The 24,377-nt window shown below is 36.5% G+C and overlaps 1 protein-coding gene across 1 annotated transcript in view; it reads right to left on the reverse strand.

Annotated features, from left to right (window-relative positions):
- DPY19L2 (dpy-19 like 2) overlaps positions 1 to 21,248 on the reverse strand; it is an 88,557-nt gene extending 67,309 nt beyond the window's left edge. Inside the window, exons 1-6 of the mRNA XM_024750776.1 lie at positions 20,696 to 21,248; positions 17,306 to 17,330; positions 15,867 to 15,954; positions 11,380 to 11,517; positions 4,130 to 4,250; positions 1,373 to 1,466 (exon numbers count right to left, since the gene is read on the reverse strand). Coding sequence (XP_024606544.1) covers positions 1,373 to 1,466; positions 4,130 to 4,250; positions 11,380 to 11,517; positions 15,867 to 15,954; positions 17,306 to 17,330; positions 20,696 to 21,077 — 848 coding nt within the window. The 5' untranslated portion in view covers positions 21,078 to 21,248. The remainder of the gene's footprint in view (positions 1 to 1,372; positions 1,467 to 4,129; positions 4,251 to 11,379; positions 11,518 to 15,866; positions 15,955 to 17,305; positions 17,331 to 20,695) is intronic.
- Positions 21,249 to 24,377: the final 3,129 nt, after the last annotated feature.

The raw sequence follows: 24,377 nt of genomic DNA on the forward strand, positions 1-24,377 counted from the left end.
AGATAAGTGTCTGTTGGCATTGGTTCAGCAGCAGAAGGATGTTAAGGCAGACATATGAGGGCTTCCCTGGTGGCGCAGTGGTTGAGGGTCCACCTGCCGATGCAGGGGACACGGGTTCGTGCCCCGGTCCGGGAGGATCCCACATGCCGCGGAGCGGCTGGGCCCGTGAGCCATGGCTGTTGAGCCTGAGCGTCCGGAGCCTGTGCTCCGCAACGGGAGAAGCCACAACAGTGAGAGCTCGCGTACCACAAAAAACAAAAACAAAAACAATAAAACAAGTATGGTTTATGGCTAATATGTAAGTGAAAGATTCTCAAAAGACTACAGAATCTTTAGAAAGCACAGGAATAGAGGAACTGCAGGGTTTGTGAGAGGCCCACATACCGCAAAAAAAAAAAAAGGCAGACATATGTGCTATGTTTATGGCCTTTTCCTCATGATCACAAAATGACTGCAATAGCTCCAGGTATCACATCCAGGTAAAAGCAGGAAAATAACAGAAAAGCTGCAGCTGAATCTAACCTTTTGTTGTAAAGGCAAATGCTTTCCTGGTGTAACCAAGTCTGATTTCACTTCCTTTTTCACCAGAAAAGCTAGCTCATATGGCTCTCCCAACATGCAGTGGAGAGTGGGAAGCAGAATACACAATGGTCATAGTTAACTTCAACCTATCATCTGAAATTGGGCACCCTGCTACCCCAAACAAAATTGTGGTGCTGTTATCAAGAAAGATAGGCTATCAAATGTAAGTGTCTGCTACAAGTGATATACATTTTCTTTTACTGCTTTCTTAATTTCACATGAACAGAGATGAAAATTAGAAATATTAATACTTTGCTACTAATGCCAACCAAAGATTCCCCCTAATGTTATAGTAATTTTACACATGATCTAGAGGTATTTTCATTAAAATCTTTGTTCAGGAATCTTAATAAGCTTAAAAAATACCCCCATAAGGATAAAAGACAGGCCTTTAAGATATTGTTTTTGTGACAGCTCTAGCTTTTGGCTGCATATTTGGCTCAGCTTCTGAAAAAAATAAAATCTAAAGGTTTCCTACTATTAGTCAATTAATCTTGTTATTTATCATTTTAATTAATTAATTAATTAATTATTTTTGTACGCGGGCCTCTCTCCCGTTGCGGAGCACAGGCTCTGGACACACAGGCTCAGCGGCCATGGCTCACGGGCCCAACCACTCCACGGCATGTGGGATCTTCCCGGACTGGGGCATGAATCCTTGTCCCCTGCATCGGCAGGCGGACTCTCAACCACTGCGCCACCAGGGAAGCCCTATCCTTTTAATTTAATCAACAAATGTCAGAAAGTCCTTATTATCCCACTGAAAGATCTTTTAATACAGTAGTCTTACCTCAAGTATGCACCATATATGAAGAACAATCCCATCATTATTCCATTTAAAATAAAAATCACACCAACATAAAAGCAAGCAGGGTCTCCCAATCCTTTAAAAAGACACAGATTATTCAGTATTTAATGAATAAATTACTATACAGTAATTGGGCATAATTATCTCAATGCTTTGTAATCAAGAGCTAGTGAATTTGCTGAAAGCTTTGCTGCTCAGACTGCTGCTCTATTTAATAGTTACATTAGTACTTTCCCCATCCATGAGGCATTATTAGTTACATTTATACTTTTCCCTATTGAAGTGTTGTTATAGTGTAATGATTAGTTGGTGCTTCATTTTATTTAGGTGATGCTGCTATTGTTCCGTATCTAGAACTGTCTGTAGAGCCATTTGATAAATTACAAGCGAAAATCAATTGCATTAATTTTATTTGCTAGGCTCTAGAATGAGTAAAAAACGGCCCCTGACTTCAAGGAGCAGCTTTAGTTTGTATGGAATAAATTGATCCATTATCATGTATAGCCAGGACCTTAATACTTAATATATCCTGTGTATAAGACAATACATATATATATATGTATATATATATATTAACACACACACATAATCTACTAGGTACTTTGCAATCATCATCTCACATAATACTCAGAACAAATCTTTGAAATTACCTGGTATGAAAATACGTTTTTTAATGGTTGAGAAAACAACACAGAAAACTTAAGTAACTTGCCAAAAGTTATTTAGCTGTAACTGGTGGAGCCAGGATCTAAAGGCTGGCCTTTCTGATTTCTTCTTCTTCTCTGATCATTCCTTTTCAGTCTGTCCTAGTAACTTCTCATCCTTTTACAGCCCCCCCTTCAATGTTGGACCACCTTAGGCTCTGTCATATACCTTCTTCTTTTCTCAGTCTGTATATTCCCCTTAAAGAAATTCTTCCAGTTCCATGGTTCCAATTATCATCTATATACAGATGACTCCAAGTCTACCTTCAGATGAGAACTTTCTTCTTATTCCTGTAGGTATGTATACGCAGGTAGCCACTTGACATCTACACTTTGGGGTTTCTCAGGTACCTCGAATTAATAGCAATTCAAACCTGCTACTTTTAAAAATGTTTCTTACCACTTTGAATGGAGGGACTCAGTTAAGCCAGAAACCCAACAGTGTTACATAAATTCATTCTCCTTCCCCTTCCCCATCAAACAATTACCAAATCTTGTTGTTTCTCCTTCCAGCTATCTCTCAAATCCATTCATTTTCCAGTTACCTTTCCTGCAATCACTTGCTGAGAGCAAAATAGTTTCCTACCTGGCCTCACTGAATTCACTTTTGTCCTTTACTAGTGTCTTTTCCATGTAACTGCCAAAATTGTGTTTTGAAAATAAAAATCTGCCAAAAGTCTTCAATGAATACACATAAAATCCTTAACTAGTAAATGGTCCTTCATTATCGGACCCTTGCTTACATTCTAAGCATCATTTCACACCATGTTTTCTTCTCTATCTCTCTGCTCTAGGAAGTCTAGCTTTCTTTCAGTTCTCCCTTGCCTCAGGACTTTGGAAAATGCTGGTTCCTATTCTTGAAACACTTCTCTTAACCTCAGCAATCTTATTTTCCTATTTGTAACATCCACCACAGTTGTAACCGCTAACATCCCTCTTATGTTGCAAACTCTATGAGGGTAAGGCCCATGTTTACCCAGTTTATCTTGGGGTCCCAAGTGCCAACACTAACCTATAACTTAGTGGCAACTTAATAAATACCATATATGTACATATATAAGGTGATTTTTTCCCATCCCTCAGAAAAGTTTATACCTTATAAGCTGGTTCAGGCAGTCGCTCAATTCCTTTAGTTTGTACAAAAAAAAAAAAAAAGTCTAATTGCCCTCAAATATCTTCTACCAATGCTGCTTTAGACCATGGTTATAAAGACCATCTGAGGGAATCAGTAAAAATGTAAGGGAAACATGGAAATACAAATTTAGGATATATTCTGAGAACTGTATGTTACTATACACAAGTCAACAAAAATATATTTATAAAACATAATGTTCTAGAGAATATGAGGAAATAAAGAAAAAACAACTATGTGTTATGCAAGTAGATACATGTGATTTCAAATAAGAGTTTCAAGGAACAGCATCATGCTAAGATTGTAACAGTGCTAAACTGCAAACATCTTAAACGGAAGTGACAATCACAGATCCTGGAAAACCGTCAGACGATTCGAAAAGCAGTTCTTTGACAAAGGTACTGATGTAGAAGATGTATATGAAGAGTTTGATTAGAACTATTCATGGACTGTGAGAGCACAAAAACAGCAGAATTTCTAAAGTAATCTATTATATATCTGATTTTTAAATATTTATGCATAACTAAATTTTTACATTAACTATTTATGTTAACTATTACAGGTAGAACTGTGACTATTTAATCTACATCCCCCAAATTTATATATTCAAGCCACCCCAGAGCTTTTTTTGTACCTTCTGAAATGGAGGAATGACTTATAATCAGTGTGGCCTTACACTGAAGCATATTAATACTCAAATTAAATTCCAAATTAATACTCTTATTAGCAAGTACATTGTCTTCTCAGAAAATTAAAGGGTAAATACACTTTTAGGTGAATCAGTTCTAGACTGTTTTTAAAGAAAAAAATCACAGTAGTTTATAATAATTCTTAAAGGAGTCATAACATTATGTTTATGTAAACATTAATGACAATACAACAGCATTTTAGGAAGAAACATGCCTTCACAGCTTTGAACTTCATTTAGAGGTTCTACTCTGGTCACATTCCAGCAGGTCTTTGTTTCCAGCCCAAATAAATTCATTATTCCCATAAATGTGCGATACCAGAAGGCTATAATCACCTACAAAAGATAAAATCAAAAAGATAATAAAGAAAAATTCAATATCTTCTTAATAATAATTTTTCCAAAATACCATTTTATGATGGTTGCCTTTAACATTATAAACTTTGATGAATTTATTTAAATCATTTCATGTGGGAAACAATCATTTAAAATTTTATACACACAATCAACTAAAGTTATGTATTACTGAGTAATGCACATCTACAAAATTTATGTTGTGATCAACATCTCTGTAATACACTCTTGTAATCAACTCTAACATAATTAATAGTAGCTGTAAAATCAAGCATGAAGTACATAATTATAATTAATAGCAAAGTACAAAGATTTAAAGAAGTATTTTGTAACATTTCCCTTAGGTCCTTGAAATTATTTTCTTCATAGTCTAAAAACCAACTCATAGTCTATAAAACCAACTGCACATGGAATAACAGCTCCTGTGCCCATTAAAACTCTGACCAAGCAGATTTAATTAACCAGTACTTCCCAACCTGAAATCTACTTTAAAAAGTTTAAAGACAAGGGAAAATAGCAACAAAAAGATTACAGACAAAATGCTCATGCCTGGGAGATTTTTTAATAAATAATTTTACAGATTTGGGAAAAATAATGCAAAATCATTGGGGAAAAAAGTTAAAAAAAAGTAAAGAGGAGTTCAAAGGGAAACTAAAAATAACCTAGAACTAACTACTTTTACTATTTTGGTGACCATCCTTCCAGTCTCTCCCTAGGCATAAGAAACATGTAGCTAGAGTTATTCATTATGTAATATTATGTATTATAAGATGTTAATGTAATATACATCACTAAACAATGTCATAAATATCTTTTCATATATAATATTATTTATGATTTTATCACTTAATTTTATAAGATGACATTCTGTTTAAATTTATAACTTCTATTCTTGTGTATTTTTCATACATGTACAAAAAATTTCCACATTAAATGTATATGCAAATTCTAGAATTATACTCCTTTCTGAGATGTCATTTAATATAGTAGAAAAGCATGACTTTGAAGTCAAAATAGAACAAAAAATTCTGACTCTGCAAGGTACGGTTTCTATGGTGTGAAGTAATCCTTCAACCTCTGAACCTCAGTCACCTCATCTGTAAAATGAGGTTAATATCAATAATAACCATCTTACAAGAGTGATTGGAGATTAGAGCTTATATATATAAGTACTGGCATATAGTAAGCATTAAATGCTTTTGTCTTTTCAAAATACATTGTTTCAAACTTACACTTTTAGGTGAGAAATTAATCTCATCTTTAGATGAGAAATTAATCTTGTTAACACAAAGTATGGACATTTACTTCAACACTTAAGTACTATATAAGGTCGCAAGCAAATGTAAATCTACATATTGTATCTATGCAATATGAAAATAAGACTGGACGAGTCCTTGTTGCCTGTCATTTACATGCTTTCAAGTTTTGAAAACAAATGAACTACATTATCATGATTACTTTTTCAAAGCATCAAAGAAGCTGAAAACTGTGCAAATTATTCAATAAATATTTTTAATACGTAAAAAGAAAAAAATTAGCTAATGTTTTAGAGACCATACTGTTGGAAACTAGTGGAACAAGAAACAGAGATGTAACGACAAAAAGTTCCAAAAGTAATCAAAAACTAAAAATAATACTTATCAAACACTGGAAAAAATGGGCCTAGTCTAATAAGCTAAGTCCTTATCTTATATACACAGAGTAAGTGAATGTTAACTAAAGTTGAAGATTCAACAATTAGGTTTTTTTTTCTTTTTGATTTTTCCACTTATACTAGAATTAGACAGATAATCATTAGAGGAAATATGGTCAGACTGCCTTTGAAAAGTAAGCTGGGATATAGAGAAAGCTGCTGCAGAAAACTGCTTCTTTCATCTTAGATCTTAGGTAGGTCTATACTATACAATTGTTACTACTACAAATTACATTGAAAAGTACTTATAGAAATTAAAAGAAAAAAAGAAAGAAATTTGGGAAACCCTTAATTACTCTGAAATTAAATAACAATATTTAAGTATCCAATGGATCAAAGGAGAAATCACATGGGAAATTAGAAAATCACTTAAACTAAATGAAAATGAAAAAAAAGTCAATATTTAAATAATGTAAATTTCCTATTCCTACAAGTATAACTAGAACTCCTGTGAATAATATAAATCAAACACAAGAAGACCCTTAAAGGTAGAGAAAAGAGGCAAGCTAGATAGGAATGTCAGGGCCCAAGGAATGACATGGTAATAGGTTCCCTGGACTTTCCCTTTGCTTTATTTTCTCAGGTTTGGAGTTAAAGATATTTTGATACTTGATACCAAAACCAACGAAGAAAGTACCAAAAAATTAAACCACATACTAATACCCCTTATAAAGATAGACGTAACAAACCCTAACAAAATATTAGTAAATAGATTTCAGCAATATATTAAAATAATTATATGCCATGATCAGATGGGGTTTATTCCGGGATGCAAGACTATTTCAGTATGAAAAAATGAATGTACTCCATCATATTAATGGAACAAAGAAGATAAATTCCATGATCATATCAATTGGTGCAGAAAAAGCATTAGAAAAAATTCAATACCCATTCTGATAAGAACTTACAGAAAAAACTAGGAATAAGAGAGGAACTACCTCAATCTTATAAAGGTCATGTGCAAAAAAACTTACAGCTAACTTTATACTTAATGGTTTGAGACTGAATGCTTTCTCCCTAAGATCAAGAATGAGGCCTGGGGCTTCCCTGGTGGCGCAGTGGTTGAGAGTCCGCCTGCCGATGCAGGGGACACGGGTTCATGCCCCGGTCCGGGAAGATCCCACATGCCGCGGAGTGGCTGGGCCAGCGAGCCATGGCTGCTGAGCCTGTGCGTCCGGAGCCTGTGCTCCACAATGGGAGAGGCCACTACAGTGAGAGGCCCGCGTACCAAAAAAAAAAAAAAAAGTATGAGGTCTAGATGTCCACATTCACCAGTCTTAATAAACATAGTACTGAAAGTTCTAGCCAGTGCAATAAGGTAAATAAGAGAAATAACAGACATACAGATTAAAAGAAAAAAATAATACTCTATTTGCATATTAAATGCCTCACTATGTAGAAAATCCCAACATATGTGTAAAAAAAAAAAAAAACTCCTAGAACTAATAATTGAATTCAGCAAGATTGCAGAGTAAAAGATAAACATACCAAAAAAATCAACTGTATTTCCATGTAACAATGAACATGTGGGCATCAATATTAAAAATATAATCCCCTTTATCATCATTTTAAAAAACATGAAATACTTAGGTGTATATTTATCAAAACACATACAAGACTCGTATGCTGAAAACTACACAATGCTTTTGAAAGAAACCAAAGAATACCTAAATAAACAAGCGACACACTATGTTCATGAATTAGAAGACTCAATAGCAAAGAGGTCAATTCTCCTCAAATTTATTTACATGTTTAATGTAATTCTTATTAAAGTATCAATAGAATTAGATATAGAAAACATTATTGTTAAATACACATTAAAAGGCACATGAACTAGCTAAACCAATTTTGAAAAAGAATGAAGTGAGAGAAATCAGTTTACCTAATCCAAGACTTACTGTATAGGTACATTAATCAAGACTATATGGTACTGGCAGAAGGATAGACACATAAATCAATGGAAGAGAGCAGGGAACCCAGAAATAAACCCATAGAAATATGCCTAATTTATTGTCACATAGGTGCAAAAGCAATTCAATGAAGAAAAGATAGCCCTTTCAGCAAGTGGTATGGAAACTACTGGACATCTATAGGTAAAAAACAACAACATAACCTTTACCCAAGTCTCACGTCTCACATCACATAAAGAAATTAATTCAAAATGAAATGGATCACAGATAGAATTCTAATTGCTTTTAGAAAAAAACATAGAAAATATTTAGCATCTAGGGCTAGGCAAAGAATTCTTAGACTTGACACCAAAAGCACAATCCACAAGAAGAAAAATTGCTGAACTGGACTCCATTAAAATTTAAAAATTGTCTTATGCAAAAGACTCTACTTAAGAGGATGAAAAAACAAGGTATAGACTGGGAGAAAATATTTGCAAACCACATACCTGGCAAAGAAGTAGTACCTAGAATATATAAAGAACATCCTAAGATTCAACATTAAAAAAAAAAACCCAATTAGAAAATTAGCAAAAGACATGAAGACACATTTCACTGAACAGGGTATATAGATAGCTAATAAACACAAAAAAGGAGTGTTCAACAACATTAGTCATTAGGGAAATGCACATTAAAACCACAATGATAAATCACTACATTCTGATAAATCAGAATCATTAAAATAAAAAGTAGTGACAACACCAAATGCTGGAGACCCTGTGGAGAAAATGAATCACTTATACATTCCTGGTAGAAATGTAAAACTGCATAACCACTCTGGAAAACAGTTTGGCAGTTTCTTATGGTTTGTTCCTTTTTATTGCTGAATTGTATTCCTGGTATGAGTGTACCACAGTTTCTTTAACCATTCACATGTCAAAGGACATCTGTGTTGTTTGCAGTTTTGTGATACAATGTATAAAGCTACAATAAATGTGTATAGGTTTTTATGTGAATATAAATTTTAATTTCTCTGGGATAAATGTCCTGGAGTACAACTGCTGGATTATATGGTTTACATCTGCAATTTAAAAACTGGAAATAATTTAATATCCATAATAGGGAAATATACAAATAATTTTGGAATTCATAAAATGGTTAAAATTAAAGAAAAATAAATATGTACATACATTTTCAAAAATTCCAAAATAAAATACTGAGGAAAAAGTTGTAGAGTGATATGTTCAGTATGAGAACACTTATGTGAAATTACAAAAACACATAAAACAATCCTTGAAAAAAGAACTGGATGGATATACACATTAAATTCACGATAATGATGCTTGTGAGAATGGGAAAGGAACAAACTTAACTGGGAAGCAGAACAAAGATGACTTTAACTATATTTATAATGCTTTATTTATTTTAAAATATCAGAAGCAAAAATGATAAAAGAATAGCATTTATTTATTGTAGGTGGTTGACCACACATATTTGCACATTATTCTCTAGCTTCTGCAATTTTAAACATTTTAAAATCAAAATAATAATTTTTAAAAGCTATAAAATATGAAGAAATAAAAAGCTAGACTTTTTAACTAATCTGCTGGATTCTGAGATAACTCAAAAGTAGTTCTTACCATGCTGTCAAGTCAGCATTTATCTTCAGAGTTCACAAACTGAATCTACTATTTTTTTTCTTCTTTTTTCCAATTTCTAGAATTTGAAGACTATCATAAAGTTCATACTTTTTTTAGTATTGGGAAGTATTCATAGATTTCTAGCTATATAACTAAATAAATCTTGCCTTATTAATGTATCCCCAAGGTCACTATTCTACTCGTCACTGTCATTGTCCCTTCATGTGATCAGTATGCCCATCTACACGGTCTCTAAAGCCAACAGATGCAACAGACAAAGAATTAATCTCCAAAATATACAAACAGTTCATGCAGCTCAATATTAAAAAACAAACAACCCAATCAAAAAAATGGGCTGGAGGCCTAAATAGACATTTCTCCAAAGAAGACATACAGATGGCCAACAAACACATGAAAAAATGCTCAACATCACTAATTATTAGAAAATGCAAATCAAAACTACAATGAGATATCACCTCACACCAGTCAGAATGGCCATCATCAAAAAATCTACAAACAATAAATGCTGGAGAAGGTGTGGAGAAAAGGGAACCCTCTCACACTGTTGGTGGGAATGTAAATTGATACAGCCACTATGGAGAACAGTATGGAGGCTCCTTAAAGAACTAAAAATAGAACTACCATATGACCCAGCAATCTCACTACTGGGCATATACCCTGAGAAAACCGTAATTCAAAAAGAGTCATGCACCACAATGCTCACTGCAGCACTATTTACAATAGTCAGGACGTGGAAGCAACCTAGGTGTCCATCAACAGATGAATGGATAAAGATGTGGTACATATGTACAATGGAATATTACTCAGCCATAAAAAGGAACGAATTGGGTCATTTGTAGAGACATGGATGGATCTAGAGACTGTCATACAGAGTGAAGCAAGTCAGAGAGAGAAAAATGAATATTGTATATTAACGCATATATGTGGAATCTGAAAATATTGGTATAGACAATCTTATTTACAAAGCAGAAAAAGAGACACAGATGTAGAGGACAAATGTATGGAGACCAAGGGGGAAAAGGGTGGGTGGGATGAACTGGGAGGTTGGGACTGATATATATACTATTGATACTACGTATAAAATAGATAACTAATGAGAACCTACTGTATAGCACAGGGAACTCTATGCAGTGCTATGTGGTGACCTAAATGGGAAGGAAATCCGAAAAAGAAGGGATACATGTATACGTATAGCTGACTCACTTTCCTGTACAGTAGAAACTAATACAACATTGTAAAGCAACTATACTCCAATAAAAACTTTTTAAAAAGAAGCTATTGTACTTATATTTGTATCTATTTTGCTTTTGCCCTGATGTTACTTTTATCAAATCATTCATTTATTTCATTTTATAAATCAAGGAGTAGGTAATTTGATGAATACTGATTAAAGAATGCTTCAATAATATCTTCCCACAAGGTTTTCTCTGCTGATGTTTTGTAATATATGGTCTTTGTAAATACTGCAGTAGCCATGTACTGCTTTTCACCAAGACTTGCTTGGGGAAAAGAAGAGGAATTTAACAGGATATATTTTTGCTAGAATTAGAAAATAATAGGTTGAGGTTTTAAAAAAAATAAAGCCAACAGACCACCTCCCTCGAGAATCCTTCTTGGCTCCTTCCCATTTGGCCTATTACGCTAGTCATTAATTCCATACTAAGGTTCTATCCTTTAAGTTCATGTGAGCATAATTTCTGGGGCTTTTAAATTTAGGATAGGAACTTTTGATACACTGCTCAACTATAAGGACACATACAATCAATAAACTTTAAAATCCCCTCCTTCCTATAACATCATTGTGCTTACTATTTTTATCTGATAAAGAAGAATCCCTCTACAAATATTTGTTCCCAAATATTGCTTACCTCTGGATAAAGATGGAAGCGTTTCACTGTATTAATTGCAAGGGGATATTCAGTAAGCTTGTCATTCATAATCATCCATAGTCCTTCCAAAAATGAAGGTGCTTCGATAATGGTTTTGAAGTAGGAATAATAAAGTCCCTTTAAAAAAGTACAAATTGTCAATGTAAGTAAAATTTGAAAATATTTATTTTTATACCTCTTTTTAGAACAATTTACTCTGAAAAAAAGAAAAGGATAGATAATAAGACTACCTAATTTCTCCTCGCTAGTGCATTCTTGGATGCAAAAAAGGCATACATTTTCAGGTTATCACTATAATATTCTTTCATATTTTCTGTAGGTTTGAAAAAGAGTTAAAGGGATGGTTAAACATTTTAAGGAGCTTTTCTAACCACACCTTAAAATATGTAAACAATATATTTTTAATTTTACCAAGCCTGATTTTACCCCCACATTATGAGATGCCTAGAAGTTGAGATCTGATGATTCTGGCACAAACAGAGATGACTTCATGTCCTTGTATGTGTAGAACTTTGCATAGAGAAAAGTACTTCTTTTTCTCCAACTCTTAAGAAATAACAGTGACTACAAGAGCATTAGATGCAACTTTGCGCTTTCGTCTTACTTCCTAGTTCCATCTATTGGCTCTGCACAAAGTGAAAGCTAACTAAATGTGAACCGACTATTGTTCATGACACAAATGCTGTGTCCTAAAAAAAGGATTACTTTAGTGCATTATTCCAGCATGTGGAATAATGATTTTATTAGGTTACTAAAAGTGCTGTTTAAATTCCAAAGATTAACAAAAGCATGTTGTTTCATATTACTTCCTCATCAATTTCCTGCTTTCCTTCCTAAAAAATAAAGGGCCACATAGTTTGTAATACACACTCCCTCAAAAAACATTAAAAGCAATTTTCAACCCCACACTCATTCCTGCTTCATACAACTATAGGTACTTTATTTTTGATAGACTAAGCAACACTAGTGACTATTAAAATGAAAGATCTGGGGAGCTTCCCTGGTGGCGCAGTGGTTAAGAATCTGCCTGCCAATGCAGGGGACACGGGTTCAAACCCTGGTCCGGGAAGATCCCACATGCCACAGAGCAACTAAGCCCGTGCGCCACAACTACTGAGCCTGCGTTCTAGAGCCAATGAGCCACAACTACTGAAGCCTGGGCACCTAGAGCCCATGCTCCACAAGAGAAGCCACCGCAATGAGAAGCCCATGCACTGCAACGAAGATCTCTGCAACTAGAGAAAACCCACACGCAGCAATGAAGACCCAACACAGCCAAAAATAAAAATAAATAAAATAAATAATTTTTAAAAAAAGTATAAAAAAATTAAAGATGTTTTAGCTGATGTCTGAAAAAGCATTTACTCATAATTTTGATTAGTAAAATAAGTTCATATAAGGATCTTTCCCTTTTCTTATGAGAAAAACAAGGCAATACTACAATGAAAGGATATTTAATATGCATGTCTATACTTAAATAGAAAACATATAAATTTTTATTAATAACAGTTATTATTTTGGGGCCAGGTACTATGCTATGTGCTTCATTCATTTTCATCTTCCTTCATTTTCAGTAAAACCCTGTAAGGCTGGCATTATTCCCAGTTAACAGATGAGACTGAGAATCAAAGTTAACTTACTAGCCATTACGCAAGAAAGCACAGAACTGCTATCTGAATCTAGTGATCTGTCATCAAAGCCCAGACTCTGCCACAGCTATGCTCTTTAATATTTTATATCCTGTCTTTGGAAATAATACCTATAATAACAATTCAAATGCCATACAAATGCTAACACACCCAATTCTTCAGCTTTATAAGTGGCTATACGGTGAGACTTAAAAAGCAATGGCTGAGATACCTAGAGTAGGCAGATTTATAGAGACAGGAAGTAGAATAGAGGTCACCAAGCAGCTAAGTGAGGAGTGAGTGTGAGTGGGGAGTTAAGTGTTTAGCAGGTACAGTCTGTTTGGGATAATAAAACTCTGGAGATGGATGGTGGTGATGGTTGCACAACTATATAAGTGTATTTAATGCCACAGAACTGTATACTTTAAAATAGTTGAAATGGTAAATTTTGCTAATTTTTTTAATTAAAAATTTTAAATTTAGCCACAATTAAAACCAAAAAACAAAAGTAGTAGCTAAACAGTCAGGAGGGCCAGTTTCAATTCTTCTCTTGGCCCCTAACTAGCTGATCTGGAAGACAGCCCTGGTCTCTCTTAATTGTAAATTTCTGCAATTCTGGCATTCTTTTTCCCATTTAACCCGCGTAACAATTATGTGAAATACATATGGTAGATAGATTATCTCCATTTTATAGGTTAGATGTCTAAAAAACAGAAAGCATTATATCAAAAGTTGTCTCTTAAAAGAAATTATCTTGAAATCAAGAGAGCTAAAAGAAAATTTAAAGAGCCAGATAAAACATGGGGTCTCCCAACTCCACCCTAAGAGAAAGTAATTTCTGATCATTTTGGTAGCCCTGTAACACTTCTTTATTTTTTTGCGGTACACGGGCCTCTCACTGTTGTGGCCTCTCCCGTTGCGGAGCACAGGCTCCGGACGTGCAGGCTCAGCGCCCATGGCTCACGGGCCCAGCCGCTCCGCGGCATGTGGGATCTTCCCTGACTGGGGCACGAACCCGTGTCCCCTGCATCAGTAGGCAGACTCTCAACCACTGCACCACCAGGGAAGCCCCCTGTATCACTTCTTAAACCTTGTCTTTGTTTTCCTTCTTTCTCAGCTATTATAATTGATCTTTATTATCTTAAAAAGGAGTCTGCCTTAGGAGAGGAGGAGAATGAGGTAAAAGAATCCTGAAACACTTATGTTTTATTTTTTAGATTCCATACATAAGTGATAAAATAGAGTGTCTTTCTCTGAATTATTTCACTAAGCATAATACTCTCTAGGACTACCCACGTTGTTGCAAATGGCAGAATTTCATTCTTTTTTATGGTTAATATCCCACTGCATATATATGTATATATTACATCTTCTTTTATCTATTCAACTCTTGATGGACACTTGGGTTGCCTCCATATCGTGGCTATTGTAAATAATGCTGCCATGAACATTGGGGTGCATGTATCTTTTCAAATCAGTATTTTTGTTTTTTTTTGGATATGTGCCCAGGAGTGGAATTCCCGGATCATATGGTAGTTCTATTTTTAGGTGTTTTTTTCGGGCCTCTCACTGTTGTGGCCTCTCCCGTTGTGGAGCACAGGCTCCGGACGTGCAGGCTCAGCGGCCATGGCTCACGGGCCCAGCCACTCCGCGGCATGTGGGATCTTCCCGGACCAGGGCACGAACCCGTGTCACCTGCATCGGCAGGTGGGCTCTCAACCACTGCGCCACCAGGGAAGCCCTATTTTTAGTTTTTTGAGGAATCTCCATAATGGCTGCACTGTTTTACATTCCCACCAACAGTGTACAAGGGTTCCCTTTTGTCCACATCTTCAGCAACATTTGTTATCTGTACACTTTTTGATGGCAGCCAGTCTGACAAGTGTGAGGTGATATCTCATTGTGGTTTTGATTTGCACTTCTCTAATAATTAGTGATGTTGAGCACCTTTTCATGTGCCTGTTAGCCATTTGTATGTATTCTTTGGAAAACGTCTATTCAGGTCTTCTGTCAAATTTTTTAACTTTTTCTTTTATATTGAGTTGTATGAGTTGTTTATGTATTTTGGATATTAACCCCTTATCAGTCATAGCATTTGAAAATATTTTCTCCCATTCAGTAGGCTGTCTTTAAGTTTTGTAGATGGTTTCCTTTGCTTTGCAAAAGCTTTTAGGTTTAACTAGACTCTATTTGTTTATTTTTACTTCTTTTGCCTTAGGAGACAGATCAAAAAAAATACTGCTACAATTTATGTCAAAGAGTGTTCTGCCTATGTTCTCTTCTAGGAGTTTTATGGTTTCAGGTCTTACATTTAGGTCTTTAATCCATTTTGAGTTTATTTTTGTTTATGGTGTGAGGACTAAAACACTTTTTTATTTAAATAATAAACCTACAGGCCAGATTTCAAAAACAAACCTATGGTTACCTAAGGGGAAAAGTGGGGTGGGGAGAGATAAACTAGGAACCTGGGATTAACATACACACATTACTATATATAAAATAGATAACCAACAAGGACCTACTGTATAGCACAGAGAACTCTACTCATATTCTGTAATAATCTACATGGGTAAAGAATCTCAAAAAGAATGAATATATGTATACATATAACTGAATCAGTTTGCTGTACACCTGAAACTAACACAACATTGTAAATCAACTATATTCCAATAAAATTTTTTTTAAAAACAGCAAAAATAAAACAAAATAAACCTATAGGCTATAGCTTGAAAAACAGTGCAATTCACCAAAAATTCATTTCAGTTCCTAATAAGTTTCCACGTTATAGCCTCACTATTCTTAAACTACAAATGAATTCATTAGAAGAAAGAACCTAACCATTTCAGTGCGAAAAGTCATCTCCCGTTCCAAGGATGAGAGGTGAGAAAAATGACGATCATTTTCAAAAAGTGTTATTAAATGTATCCTAGAAGAAAAATAACATGTTTCAAAAACAGCACTAAAATAACTATTATAAACAAAGTATGAAAGCCATAAAAAGATAAAGAATAAATTTTTATAATAAATATTGAGATAATTTTGTAACTTGCTAATTTGTATATTTTTAGGCATTCATAAGCTAGCATTAGCACACAGCTGAAATTCCTTAACTCCCTGGGTCCTAATCTTAATTGTGTATCTAAAACTCCTGCAGATCTAATCACCCTTCCTCCTACTCCAGGCCTCTAAATCAGAACAGAAGCATGTTTTTGTCTGTTTGTTAGGTTTCACAAGTGTTTCCAATGTACCAGGTTTGGGAAATGCCTCTAAATGTTGAAAAGCTTTGGAATATAATTTTAAATAAAATTATTTTAGGTTAAAGCAATTTTAAATAAGTATAATACTACACAAAGTGCCAAAAAACACAGGACTGTACTTTGAGATATTTTATTAATGCAACTTAAAAAAACAGCTGTAGGTACTGAAAACAGGTGCACATGTGACAAATAAATTATCGTCAGCAATTATGCTATCCTTAATTTACATAGTAGATGCTTTCCAATGAAGTAAAAAATAAATCAAAATTCCATATAGCAACCCTGTCTTTCACTCACCTTCGTTTACACATAGGACACATGCCACGGTACCAACAGCTGTAGGAAATGTTTCTTACCATTACAGCCTTAGTTCTAACATCGAAATCTCCCTGCAGAATAATGATCAGAAGAGCACTGTCCCAACAGGATGTGGGGCAGATCCCATTCTTCCCAATAGTAGAAATCCTTGAGCTCAGGTAGAAATGAAGATATGTCAGAGGAAAAATATTATTTTACATAGAGTTTTTACAAACATATCATTTGTGTAAAATTATGTGCAGGTGTATGCATACTGAAAGGTTCATTTAATTCTGTATTACCATCACAGAGTGTTTATCTTCATTTCTACCTGATTTCCAATTGACAGGTGTCACTGAAACTTTATCTCTGAGTTTATGTCACTAACAACACTCAATTACTATAAAATGAGGAAGTTTTCTACATGAAATAAACATGAAAAGTATACTACAAAAGCTAGATATTTAAGAAATATAGTGGTGAATCCTTTGATAAAGCAAAAATATTTTAATTCATAAGTTACTATTCCCCTAATGCATCCATTTATAAAAGTTGCTTCACATGAGGTTTTAAAAAAGGTTTTATATACACATATATGTAAACTGGTGCACATACAGACGTTCTATACACGTAACAAGCAGTTATTGTTTTATTATATGCAAACAGCAATGGCAATTTTTAATTCAAATGTTTTCATTGATTTCAAACTGAAACTAATCTTACCAGTGCAAAATTGCCACAAAGACAGCTGGAAAAAGAAGAAAAGAAAAAAGCCATTAAAAGCTGCTTCATTATAATATACCTTTAAAACAACTATTTAATAATTTTTAAAACAAACATTGCACTGTTGGAAGTTCCCAATCATGCTTCTCCAGCTCTTTTTCTGTAGTCTTACCATCCTGAGCTCATTCCTACCACTCTTCAGTATTTCTCAGATTTACTATTTTTATGCCACGATCAGCAAACTATATGGCCCATGGTCTGTTTTTGTATTATCTGCAAGCTAAAAATATTTGTTAAATTTTTTAAGGGTTATAAAAATAAGGAAGAAGAATAGTTAACAGAGACCGTATGTGGCCTGTGAAGCTTAAAATATTTACCACCTGGGTCTTTATAGAAAAATTATATACTTGCTACATATGTTAACTTTCTACCTAATACATACATAATATACTCTGAACCACTTTAAAATTAAACCTATACCTCCCCTCTCAACTCAAAACAGATGCCCCTCTGATAAGGTTTCATTAACTCTTAAGATGCACAGAGAATGCCTTATTCAACTATACTTGTATCCTCTTTCTTATTCTCCAGACAGTTACTCTTAAAAATGACACTTAAGGAAAAGATCAAATATCCTACTAAGTCCATCTAGCTTTCCAAAAACCCTCAAAATATTTGTGTGCCTCTCCCTCCCCTTACTCCACATTCCACACCTGATAAAATGGTAAGGTGTAATGAATGACGCCAATATTGTAAAACTAAAGAAGTGCTTATCACAGTTCCTTTCAAAGTTGTGATAAAAAGCCTGTCTCCTGGGCCTCCGTATCCTGTCTCTGTCAATCTCACCTCTGATAGTGACCCAACCTTATACTTTACTGAAACAAAGATCATTTAATGCGAGCACTCCCAAAGTCTCTTATATCCACTTCAGCATTTCTCTACATAGTAATCTTTGCTTCTCTATTCTCTACCATCTCAGAAGAGGAAGCATCTCTTCTTTTCAACAGTTAGCATCTCAAATTTGTGACTTTAATTTCATCCTTCCCAATTACTCCAAGACTGCACTATCAAGTATTCCCTCTCTTGGAACGTTAATCCCACCCTCTCCCCTTGGTTCTTCCCTTCAGCCTTTAATTTTCCTAGGCCTTAAAACACTTCTCTTGATCTAGTAGGCCTTCCAACTATGAAGTATTCTCTCCTCCACCCCCCTGCCATTATTTAACAAGATTCTTAGCCAATTTCTTTCTTCTAAGTTCCTATAACTCTTTTAAATGACCAATGATGAGTTAGTTATCAACATCAATGGCCTCTTTCACTTCTGCTTTTCAATCTCTCTGTAGCATTTGACCAGATTCTTAGATTTCTTCCTCTGTTATCTTCCATCATATCAACTCTTTCTGACCATTTTGTTTTTATATGCTTATCTATCTGGTTTTCCTTCACTCACCTCTTAAAACTAAGTATAACAGGTTTTCCCAAATAGCTTTACTTTGCCCTCTTTCCTCTCTTGGAAATCTCACTCAATCTTAACGTTCCAACTCACTTCCACATGGATAATTCCCAAATCTACACTCCTCATGCCTGAACAAATGTTCTCTCCCCCTCTCCTCACATTCTTTTCCTCTTCTACCTCACTACCTACCCAGTTCCTCTCAATTTGTTACTATCAACTTTCACCTCTGTCCTCTCTTCTCCATTCCTACTGTTGCTACCCTCATTAAGACCACTATTGCCTGGATTCCAGCATTCAATTATTTTTTCTGCTTTTCTCAGTCCATATCCAGTCCATTTTACACAATGCTGTCAAATTATTCTCTCTGAAGCACACTTCTGATCATTTTACTCTATTTAAAAATCATTCAATGCCAACATCGTGAATGTACTAAATGTCACAAAATTGTTCACTTTAAAGATGCTTAATTTTATGTTATGTGCATTTCACCTCATTAAAAAATTATCTTCCTAAAGAAAAGAATCAATCGGTGCCTCCCTACAGAATGAAGTCCAAATACCTTAAACCTAGGCTTGAATTAGCCTCTCCATGGCTGGTCCCAACCAACCTTTTGAACTTCCTACTTTCTCTTCTTTTTGTACCCTTACTCTGCTTTCATATTTTCTTACTTCCATGACTGATTATGCTGTTCATTTTTTTTTTTTTTTTTTTTGGGATGGGATCTTCCTGGACTGGGGCACGAACCCGTGTCCCCTGCATCGGCAAGCAGACTCTCAACCACTGCACCACCAGGGAAGCCCTATGCTGTTCTATAGGCCTCTAAACTTGTTCTGTGCTTCAGGCATCCAAATATTAGCCTTTTGGTCACAATTCAAATCCCACCTTTTCCTAAAAGTCTTATCTGATCTCATTTCCCACTTCCCATTCTCCAGTATGTTCACTCTTTGGAACTCTCATAGCACTTAATATACTCACTCATCATTTCACCCAACATTGACTGAGTGCCTTCAATGTGCCAGTCATGGGTGCACCAGGGCTTGTGTTTGGGCAAAACACCTCTATATTCAAGACCATGTTGATTCTGGATGTGGAATGTATTTGTTTCCATAATTGAAGACATCTGACAAAATCTAAATATGAACCCCCATCTATTATTTCTCAAGTATTTTCAACATACCCCAAATGCGGACATTCATTCTACTTTAATTAACATCAGCAGTCAACTTATGATAGTAATCACAGTACCTTACATTAGGAGACATTTATCTATGTTTCAATACACATCAGCAGCCAGTCTGACCAAAGACTAGGCTCAAAACTGATTTTAATGAAACAGCAATATTTATGTCTTAAGCTACAGAAAATGAGGAATACAAACAAACATCTTTCAAGTGCTTAAATAAGAAGAAAATTTAAGCATCAAAGCTCCTCAGCAAGATGAAAATAAATGGAAAACATGGGTAAATATATTGCCTAATGTGACTCTATTTCCGCTATTAAAGATTCTCAACTCATTAAGATAACCAACAGTTTATTTTGCTTTATTCAAGGTGCAGAAAAATACAATGTCTGACCTCTCCCCCCCAAAAGCTACCCTATCATTTTCACAACTTGTGATAAATGGCTGCCTTAAGATGACATTTTGTTGGTGACACATGAAGTGATCACTGTTCCTGAAAACCCTTAAAAATGTTTTAAAAGAACTTTAAAACAAGGGGACTGGAAATTCTTGTCAGCGATTTTCCAGAGATTGGACCTCGCCATTATTGCTGCTAGACTTGCTTGTTAAATTGATCTGCAAGATTCACTAAAACCACTTCCAACCTGAGGCTCAGAGGGCCCGCGGGTCCCTCGGATGCGAGCCTACCGCGCGGGAGTGCTGGGCCTCCTGCCGTCGGGGCTCCTGCCGAGGGCTTTCCGCGGTCGACTCTGCTCACCTATGCCGAGGGTCATACTGCCCGTGAACTGATATCTCCGCAATAGATGCACCTTGTCGCGGAGCTGCTCCATGAAACATCTGAGGAATTGAAAGCGGCCGAGAAGAACGGTCCTTCCGACCACTTCCATTTGCAGGCAATTCTGCGCGTTCAGGTTTCGGGTCCTCCGCGGCGAGTACTTCCGGGCGCCCCCTGGCAGGTTCCCATCGCATGCGGGCAAAGGCAGCTCCGTCTTTTTCACCTTCCCCTTCGGCTCCTCGTCCAACTCCGGCTCCCCGGCTCCGGTGGCCCGGCGCCGCCGCTGCTTAGACTGCGTGGAGCGGAGAGAGTGCGACGGCTCTGAGGCCGCTTCTTTGAGCTTGTTCCTCGTTTGCCCGACCATTTTCTCATAGTCCCTGTTCGGATGGAGCTGCTACTCTCTCCGGCGCGGGCCCGGCCGAGTCGGGCGAGGTCCGCAGGTGTCTGGCTCGGCTCGCAGCCTCAACGACTAGTCCCCGCCGCCGTTGCGGGCCACCGGGTAGTCAAGGCGACCGCGAAACCTGGAAGGGGGGCGGCGTCAGGCCCAGGCTGCCCCGCGCGGCCGGTGCGCCGCCCACGCGTGCAGCCCCACGTGCGCAGACCCTGCGCGCAGCTCGGCGCGCATCCTCCCACGTGCGCCTCCACGTGTACAGCCCCAAGTAAGCGGACTCCGCGCAGAGCCCCACGCGTGTCTCCTCACGCTTATCCTCTCACGTGCGCCGCCCAGCTCACCGCTACCCTACGCTGCTGGTGGACAAGTCTGAGGAACTTTCTTCGACTTTAGGCTTAGCTTTGTTATTTTTACCAAAAGATTGTCTGTCTCGAGGTTATTGAAGGGAAAGGAGATCTCAACTGAAAGAAATAACCGTAGAAGGAGAGCGAGGGAAGGAAGTGGGCGCCTGTGATGCGCCTGGCACTTATTAGGAGCGTCTCTCCTCGCCGCCTTGGAACACTTAGCATTGGGCACTCAGTCCGTCTCCTACGCCGAGGCAGTGGCCCGAGGCTGCAGGCAGCAGGTGGCAGAGCAGGCGTCAGCCCGGTGAGTCTAATCCCAGAGCCTCTGGTTGACAGGAATTCGGTGATGTCCCCTTTGCGGACAGCGCTTATTAGTCCGTTCTGAAGTGAAATTGTGACCCCAACAAGGTTGCTCAGAATTCGTCAGCAGTTGAGCGCGGAGTTGCGCTCAGTAGTCTCCCCCTTCTGAACTAGGGACCACCCAGGAACATGTGAGAGGGGAGCCCCATAGTCACTGCACAGCCACACGTGATGCCAGGGCGGCTGGCAAAGATGGACAGGGGCCATTGGTATTTTTCATGTTCACTGTTACAGGCCGTGCCGCTTCACGTCCCATCTGTTTGATCATGGATCGAACTCCCTAAGCTCCTTCTCCCCCATCTAATCTAGGCTCACTGTGGCCAGGTTAATTTTCCGCATGCCACACCCTTCAGAAATGCTTGTGGCTCCCATTAGCCCGCAAATAAAACGTAAACTCCTTAGCTTGTTCATCGGTACCTTCAGCAAGCTGCCCCAGTCTGCCCTTTCAACTTTAGTTTACCATGTCCGAGGACACAAATCTTCCTTTCCAGTCATTACAAGTGAGGTCCGTAGTGTGACTCCATAACTATCCGTTTACTTATACCGAAAAGCCCTCCTGTAGCTTTTTCATCCATTTCTGCCTGCCCATCTGAATTCTATCACCCTCCGAGCCCCAGCCCACATTAATTTCCCTACTCTGAAGGTCTAAAGCAGTTGCTGACAGTATTATTCATCTTGTCACTTATTTAAATTCAATAAGTGCTAATATTAATTTGTTGGTTTGAAAGATTTTCTTCAAGGAGTGTTTCTACATTCCTGGCACAATGTTTGGTGCTTAAAATGTTTTCGCATCTAGGGAATTTCCTGGCAGTCCAGTGGTTAGGACTCCGCGGTTTCGCTGCTAAGGCCAGGGGCCCCCGCGGCCGCGGCGGGGCCAAAAAAAAAAAGTTTTCACATTTAATTCACACGATAACTTTGTACGAATTAGGAAACCGCGGGTCAAGGATGTAATGATTTACCCAACTTTTAACAGCTAATAAATCGTCCAATCCTGAGTTTAAAATACAAGGTACTTATGGGTGGTGGATAAAAATATATTATTGAGTAAATATGCAGATTCAAAAACTTATTTTTTCATATGAGTATTTTAATATTGTTTTTGGAGTGCAGTGATTTTGTTTCCCTTTAATAAAAAGGGAATTGTAGAATTATGTTAAACTTATAAAATGAATTGGGTGGATTTGCATCTTTTGAATGTATTAGAATATCTGGTTCTGGAGCCTTTTTATTTTTCTTTAGTCTTTAAGTTTCCTTCATTATTAATGATGTATTTACATTGTCTACTACTTCTGCTATCAATTTGGGAAATTTATATTTTCCAATAGACGTTTCAAGTCAGCTGAATTATACATCCTACTTTTACCTGAAATTGATATGGCCATCTGTGCCTTTTCAAAAAATCAGTGTTTTCCCAATTAATCTGTTTATCCTTCAACTCTCCGTGATTTTAATAGATGTGTTTATTTTAAGTTATATCTTGTTGAATATTTTAAAAGGTAATCTGAGGGTCCTTGTTGATAGGTTATTCATTTAAGTGATTTTATAAGTTTTATGTCTTTGTTTTTCATGAGGAGTGGGTATTTTTGTGGGAAGTAAGGAGTGGCTGCTACTGGAATGTTGGCCAGATGTCATTTTTAGTGACATTTTCTTGTAAAACTTTGAACTATCTGATTTTGGTCTCCTTCTTTTCAGTCTATTTTGCCTATTTCTTATGTTTCCCTTTTGTGAATTTGTTTGTTTCTTGGAGTTTCCAGTTGTCTTTTGGATCACTCCATGTCCTAACAGAATAAAGCATATTCTTTCTGTTGGTCTAGCCCTTGAAAGTACAAATCTGGTCATTTTTGGCATTTAAAAAATAATTTTTATAATAATGCTCATTGTACTATTATTTATATAATTGAAAATTAGAAGTAATCTCCATGTCAAACAATGAATTACAGAACACTGATAACAGTGAAGCATTACTAAATTGACTAAAGTCGTTTTGAATGAATATTTAACAACATAGGAAAATACTCATGATATAGTGTTAAAGGTAAAATAAGCAGGATATATATGATTCAGATATATAGTAAACACATAGAATTAACTGTGTTCCATGCTCCATTCTAAATCTTTTACATAGAGGACTCATATATGCAAGTTTACCAAGATTACCTTTAGCCAGAAACTTAACTGCTCTAATTTAATCTCCTGATCTGAAAAATGCTGAAGTACCTAAAACATAGTAAAGCATCTAAAAGAGTATATGCTTAATTTAAAAATTATTACTATATTTTGGGGACTTCCCTGGCAGTCCAGTGGTTTAGACTCTGCGCTCCCACTGCAGGGGGCACAGGTTCAATCCTTGGTGGGGGAACTAAGCTCCCACAGGCCACACAGCGTGGCCAAAAAATAAAATAAAATAAAATAATTACTATATCTTGCTCTAGAGTGACCATATTCAGAGTATACTGATGAGTATTATTTCCAATTAATGTTTTGCTCACCTGGATTTTTGTCATTAAGTTATATGTTAGTTCTATTATTAAACAGTAATACGAGTTGAAGGTTCACTAGTTAACTCAGA

This window comes from Neophocaena asiaeorientalis, unplaced genomic scaffold, assembly GCF_003031525.2.
Source record: "Neophocaena asiaeorientalis asiaeorientalis breed wild unplaced genomic scaffold, Neophocaena_asiaeorientalis_V1.1 scaffold164, whole genome shotgun sequence".
Classification (NCBI taxonomy): domain Eukaryota; kingdom Metazoa; phylum Chordata; class Mammalia; order Artiodactyla; family Phocoenidae; genus Neophocaena; species Neophocaena asiaeorientalis.